Here is a 7107-nt window from a genome sequence, read left to right on the forward strand (position 1 = left end):
GAGGGTGGGAGGTCTGGTCTATCTGTGGAGACTTCACATCTGGAAGGCTATGTCCTCAGTGGTGGGGATGAGAGAGAAAGAGAGAAGATGACTGCATATCGATTCTTGTGTTGTATCAAAGCTCTGTTTGACTGTTTGGAACTGCCCCGGTTGGTCGTGTTTCTTTAAAAGCACTCAGACACTCAAGCATACTTGCGGCTCTCCCACTTTCTACGCTAGGTGGAGCCTGGGACTAGATCCTGCTAGGCACTGCGTGGGGGGGTGGGGGTAAGCACTTCTGAAGGAATAAAAGGTGCAGAATTTCTATCCACAGGGAATTCTAATGGGCGAGACAGAACATGAAAATGCCTTCATTATGAATTAGTATACTTCTGAAGAGTTAAATACCTAAGTGCTCAGGGGAATCTGCAAAGAACAATGAGACGAGAGCCAGGTGGGCTTAGTCGGGGAAGGCTTCAGGGAGGAGGTGGGTTTTGAAAGAGAAGGGTGTGACTGGGCAACAGGTCAGGAAATCAGTCTAGGGAGAAGGTGCAGCGTAAGAGAAGACTCGACAGGAGCAAACAAGAAATGTGGAGGTGGGTGGATGGGTGTGGGTGAGGAAGAATTACAAAGGCCACATAGGGTGCACAGAAAGCTGAGAAGAGTTGGAGGTAGGAAGTAGTCAGAGGGCCCGGAAGGAGCATGGGTGCTTGCTGCAAACTTACACACACAGTGTAGTGGCGTCAAAATGGGGCTTTAGAAAGATGTCTCTCGGCTGTCAGATGCATTTATTAAGCACCTACTTTGAGAAGCCATATTCTAAAGAGCCCAGTATGCCATGCTGAGAAGTTGAACTTGGTCTCCAGACCGGAGAACCCCAGTGGGGGGTTTTAGCAAGCGAACGATGCATTCAGATCTGTTTTTTAGAAAGTGGTACTTGCTGGATGCAGTGGCAGGTGGGCTTTTAGTGAGAGAGCTGGTGATAGTCTAACAGGAAGCTGTTAGACCGTATTAAGTCGGTTAGACAGGGGAGGAGGGGTCCCTGTGAGGGGCTGAGGGTAAACCATCACGATCAGGATCAAAGAGAGAAATGAGTTTAGAATGACAGGTAGACAACTGGACAGTAGGAGAATTCAAATGGAGGAGCTGGAAGTTCTTGGAAGGAATAAGAAGGCAGAGTCTATAGGATCAATAATGTGGCTTGAAATTACCAATTAATTTCAAAGAACATATATTTGTTCATACTGTGGGCCAGGCACTGTGCTAGGCACTGGGGCACTTGAAAGATGATTTAAACAAAGTCTTCCTGTCACAGTTAGGATTTAGGGTGCATAATGGAGGTAGATGATGTGTGCCTCTGAAGGACGTAGGTAATGAGATGATCCCACAGGGTCACCTGGGGACAGAGCAGAGCAAGCCTGACTCCTGTATATAGTGTGCCTGTCAGATCCTGGCACACCGCAGGGCTTTGGTAGAAGCTGCTTCCTTGCCCGACCCATCTCTCCTTTCTCATCGAATCCAAGAGAATAGGGAAAAGTGAAGAATCCAAGGGAGAAAGGAGCAGAGAAATGGAGGCCGTAAGGAAGCGGGGCATGGTCTTCTGTGGCGAGAGAAAGAAAAGAGGTTCAACAACGGTTCTGGATTAAGAGGCGCTTGCCGACCTTGGACTCGCAGAATTCTCCAGCTTGCAGCACCACGAGCACAGGATTGAAAAGGCCGAAGAGGGCGTCCAGGGTAGACATTTTGTTAGGAACGCTATTCGACAGAGCAAGATGATAGCCGGGGAAGGATGGTCTTACCACTGAGGGACCAGGAAAGTTAGAAAGGGATGGTCCAGAGACATCAGGTGGTTTCCAGTGCTCAGCATGGGTGTGCAGTCAAAATCGCTTGCTCAGTTAGCATGGCAGGAGGGGGAATAGAGAAGTTGGTGAGGACACGCTGGAAGTATGGACAGTTCCAGGGGGCGGGGGAAGAGACAACAGGGAGTGGAGGGGGACAGGAGCAGGGATGACAAGGAACGGAAGGGATGCGGCCGTGTTCAACCAGAGCAGAGAGGGATCACGTGGCGGATGTGAGGCTGGAACTCTCTGCGGAGCCATAGGAGGCTGGAAGGGCTGCTAAAGGTGGTGTGAGGCCAGCGTGTGGGCAGAAGACAAAGCAGAGGGGAGCAGTTTTTAACAGAGGGCGGCAGGAATAGGGAAAAGAGCAGTAAATAATCAAGCAACCCAAACTAATATTCAGGCCTCAAAGCGTAAGCAAAGCCCCGGTAATGCACCAAGTACTGGTCTCCAAAGTGCCTTATTTGACCTGCTGCCAGGTGAGCCACCTAATAGCTAACGACCTGATAGCGGAGCGATTCGCAAATGCTAAGTAAACTGTAAAAATCCCAAGAACAATACTGGGTTGGCGAAAAAGTTTGTTCGGGTTTTTCTGAGGAGGCAGTTCTGTATTATTCTTGGGATTCTTACAAATGCTGTGTGTTGAAATGAAGACTCCGTGGCCCATTTTCCGTACCTGTCCCCAGAAAAGTGTTTCAGGGGCTATTTTGCTGAAATCACGTGATGCTCATCTTCCAGCTCCCCTGGCAGGTCCGTGAGTGCGTGGGGAAGGGTGGGGTATATCGGTTCTACACCTCGTTGGCTCTGCCCTCCTCTCACGTCTCTGGGCCACTCTGTGTTTGCCTTTTAGGCCAGTGGAAGATCTTCACTGAAGGAGAAGCCCAGATCAGCCAGATGTGTTCAAGTCGTGTGTGCCGAACGGAGCTTGAAGATTTGGTCAAAGTTTTGTACCTGGAAAGGTCTGAAAAGGGCCACTGTTAGATGAGACAGACAGTATTGGATAGAGTAAAGCAAGAAAACTCAAGCTGCGGCTGGACTGCAGGCTTACTTTGCTTAAATCAACAGTGCCCTAAAACCCCAAACTCAAATGCAGTCAGTTATTCACGCCATGCACAGCATAACTTGCTCCTTTATTGGAGTGGTGTGTCAGCCCTTAAACGTCTCCTCCAAAGAGACTGGAAGAGTCTTGAATTCTCTGTAGGAAGAGGGCTAGAACGCCGCCGCAACCCTGCTCTAGTTTCTGGGAGAATCGCATTTCACATTTCTTTATGGGTTAAAGAGTAAACAAGACCCCCGGGTTTCTATCTAGGAAGTTATTCCAGTGAAAGAAAGAGAAGGGAATTGCTTAGTAGGAGTTTTTTAGTACAGAGAAAATATTTGTATGAAATTCTGCTCTTCAAATTTTAGAATGTCTTGTGTTTTAAAAAAATTAACTCCCCATCTTCATACACACACGTACACACACACGCACACACACACGCATGCACAGTGAACTACAGCCTTCATTCGGAGGCAAGGCCAGTGTAGGCTCTCCCCTTCTTTCCCTTGCCTGGCTCTCAAGTAGCTTGGAGGCGGTTGGTACCCTGGAGGATGAATAAGGAATTGTGAACAGAAGCCTGTGCCCTTGGGTCTGTGGTATGGTTGTTGATGGCACCAACCCTGGGAAAGAGCAGGAACACCATTTCCTGGCTGCCTTCACTTTGAGGTGGGAAATAACTTTTCCATAATGACACACTTCTCTTTTCTCCCTGAACCTATGGGGCCTCCATAAAGAAGTTAGAATTGGGTAAACTTTTCAGAAACTGAATCCATATAAGACAAAATAGTTATTGAAGAGAGGAGTTGGTTGATAGAAGTCAGCAGGGCCAGCCGTATGTTTTCAAGTCAACAAAACTCACCAATTAACAGCTCAATCCTCACTTATTCTCTTGAGGTCGTAGTTCTCTAGTCCACAAATTTCGGTTAGATGATAAAATTCTAGAAGCTTCTTAAGAGGGCGGTTTCCCTTCTTCTCCATTTATGGGAGTTGGTTTTTACTTGGCAAAGGGGTTCTGTCCTCAGGAGCTTCAGTTAGGAGAATTATTGCTTATTTGGGGAAATGGGGATTCTGATAATGATCTAAACCTTCCTACCATTCTCCTCTCATGCACCAAGCATGGATCTGAATCATGGATCCCAGAGAAGGCTGCTCCGAAAATGTCTCTTTGCAGCCTAATACCAGAGCCCAGATGATCCATTCTGAGGCCTGGCTTTAGAAATCATCTTTGTGGGAAAACTATAAATTCTCCACAGCAGGGATCTCAAGCCTGCCTTCTAGATTTATCTCCTCTGAAGGGGCATGGATGAACTCTAGTGAGTACTTAAATATTAAGGACCGAGAAGTCCCATGTTTCCTACTTTGTGACCATAGGTAAGAGGAAAATTTTTTTCCTTATTTGACACCAATAGGGAAAAATGTAAAAGATCCAGTCTTTATGGCAAGCTGGCATAAAGGAGTCTATTCTCATAAAAGAGACGCAGGGGCCTGGTGGTCAGGCCTTCAGGGGACGAGCCTCTTAGACATATTCTCCTAGGGCGGGGGATTGGGGAGGGGAGGGAAGGAAGGAGGACATCCAGGGCTGAAAGGCCACAGAGCATTATTGGTGGAGGAGGGGGTTGGGGGCGTGATTAAGTAGCTGCTGCCTCCCTCCCAGAGGTGACAATATCCCCGTAGTGTGGAAACGAGTCACCGGATCCCGAAGCAAAGCAGTGATTTCCCCTTGCAGATGACTCACCGCAAAGCCTTCCCACCCAGGTGTTCTCTGAAAGCTCAACCTTAAGGGAACACCCAGGGAGCTTCCCTAGATAGACTCCTTCCCCCAGGCCCTGGGACACACCTTTGCCAAGCTCTGTGTGAAGCAGGAGCTGGGGCGCTGTGTGAGGCCAACGTAGAATCCCTCCAGTGTTCAGTGTTGCGTACGGAGTAGGACGGAGAGAGAAGAGGCCAAACCGCCTGCAGTTAGTAGAGAGGAATGGATGTGGTTCTTCTTGTGTATTTATTTATACCATAAACACTCGGAACAACAAAGCCCATAAGCACCATTTAGCAGTTATAGCCATTTTCTAGTTAACTCATGTAAACAAGTAAGAGTAACATACCAGTATTACCCTTTCACTCTTCTCACAGGACATGTACCTAAATATGGTACTTATTTATGTAGTCACTGTATTTCTGGATTTTTAAATTAATAAAAAACTTAATTTGGAAAAATCCTGTCCAGGAGTGTTGTGTGAGTGATTGAGTCTGGGCAGTACTGACCTTGGACTGGGTAACAGGTGAGGGGCAGGCCCGGCTTTTGCACACTCAGCTTGACGCCCCTCTCACACTACCACCTTGTGGTTAGGAGTAAGAACTTTGTGGTCAGCTGACCTTGGTTTTCAATCCCAGCTCTGCACTTAGCAGCCGTGTCAGTCTTCCCAGCTATAAAATGGGGATAATAGTAGCACTGTTGCCCTTTGCCTTCAATCTTGCAGTGAGATTTAATTTGGTCAGTTCGTGTGAGGTGATTGGACCAGGGTCTTGTGCGTAGTGAGCATTCATTCATGACCGTGGATGTTCAAAACTGGCATGGCACTGAAAACAGCCATTGATTTATGGCTTCTATTTGGGTTAAGACTTTAAGAGCTTGGAGACAGAAGGCCATTGATTTGGGCTTCAAGAGGGCCTCACTTTGGGTCGCTGCTCAGTGGCAAATTGGCACAGGGAGCAGGGTAAAAGTGTTCTCGCATATGTTGATCCAAACTAAAGTCCCTCAAGCCCCTAACACCAGCTAAATCTCTGCTATCACAGAAGCCAAGATATGAGAGCTGCAGCGTCAAACAACGTAAGGACAGAAAAGGACGCCTTGGTGTTAGCAGCACAGAAGTCATTGGTGGTGAAATATTGGAGAAGTGAGAGGAGCAGAGGCCAGAAGTGAGTGAGGAGATGAGGAATTGGAGACAGCAGCTCAAGGTCACAATTTAGAGATGCTCAATTACGGAGAGTGGAGAGAAAAGGTGATGGAAGTAGCTGGAGAAGGATATGAGGTCAAAGGAAAGTTTTTGTCTTAAATATGGGAGATATTTGGCCATGTGTGAATAGTGCAGGGAGGGGTCCTATAGAGAGGAACAGGTGGAAGATGATGGGAAAGGAGGGTGAGCCTGCTGTGTGGGTTACATGAGAAACCACGCCCCCATGAGGAGCCCTCGAAACTCAATTCCTGACCCACAGCCTGGACAGCTTTTTAGCCTTCGGTTGCCATCCCCTTACTGTGAATTAGCTACACCTCATTCCCGTCATCTCTGTTGGCTTGGTCTCTCTTTATGCCTGACATACTTTCTTCTGGAATGATGGGCTGTAAATCCCAATATTGCTCCGCCTCCGTTGGGGGAACCCCATGTAAACCAGACGCCTCGGCTCCATCTGGCAGGCTTCCCTTTTCCTGATCGCCCACATCCAGATTTCAGCAAGTCCTATCAATTTGGTCTCCTCAATGTAGCCCATGTTTCTTGCTTTTTGCTCTTATCTTCCTGTCGCAGGGTCTTTTCCTCCCTGTATAGTCTTTACCCACCCCTGCAAGGAATTCCCAGAAAGCCCTCAAGATCATCTCATAAGGGCACAAGGACAAGTCCTGCCTGCGACCACATTACCCACCCTTTTAGTTCATTCTTGCTTTGGTCATCCTCTGTGAGAGGTACTGCTGGAAAAAATGGCCATCCGCTGCCTCCATCAGAACACATTGGTGCTGCTCTGGAGTCCTCAGTGTTCCACAGTGGCACCGTATCCCGTGCACAAGTGGAGAGAAGGCCCTCCTCTCTCCCCCTGCGATGTTAAACTTTGCCACCTTACATTAAACAGTTAACACGTAGTTGATGAGTACATAATATATGGACCAAAGCACAGTCTTCTTGTGCTTCAGTCTCCTGGAGTTTCTCAAGGAAACAAGCCTTTAACAAGCCCTTTAGGTTCCACTTTCAGCTCTTCTCAGGGCTCAGCTGCCAATATGGAGAGGTTCTGCCGAACACAGGCACCCTCACTTTATTGTGCTTTGCAGCTATTGTGTATTTTATAGATTAAAGGTTTGTGGCCACCCTGCCTCAAACACGTCTCTCGGTGCCACTTTTCCAACAGCGTTTGCTCATGCCTTGTCTCTGTGTCACATTTTGGTAATTCTCGTGATATTTCAAGCTTTTTCATTATTATTCTATTTATGATGGTGATCTGTGATCAGTGATCTTTGATGTTACTATGGTAAAAAGATTACAGCTCACC

General features: G+C 47.6%; 1 protein-coding gene across 1 annotated transcript in view; it reads left to right on the top strand.

Annotated features, from left to right (window-relative positions):
- The window catches only part of CHRDL1 (chordin like 1), a 114895-nt gene extending 110533 nt beyond the window's left edge, over positions 1-4362 (top strand). Inside the window, exon 12 of the mRNA XM_024748616.1 lies at positions 2668-4362. Coding sequence (XP_024604384.1) covers positions 2668-2798 — 131 coding nt within the window. The 3' untranslated portion in view covers positions 2799-4362. The remainder of the gene's footprint in view (positions 1-2667) is intronic.
- Positions 4363-7107: the final 2745 nt, after the last annotated feature.

This window comes from Neophocaena asiaeorientalis, unplaced genomic scaffold, assembly GCF_003031525.2.
Source record: "Neophocaena asiaeorientalis asiaeorientalis breed wild unplaced genomic scaffold, Neophocaena_asiaeorientalis_V1.1 scaffold41, whole genome shotgun sequence".
Taxonomy (NCBI): Eukaryota; Metazoa; Chordata; class Mammalia; order Artiodactyla; family Phocoenidae; genus Neophocaena; species Neophocaena asiaeorientalis.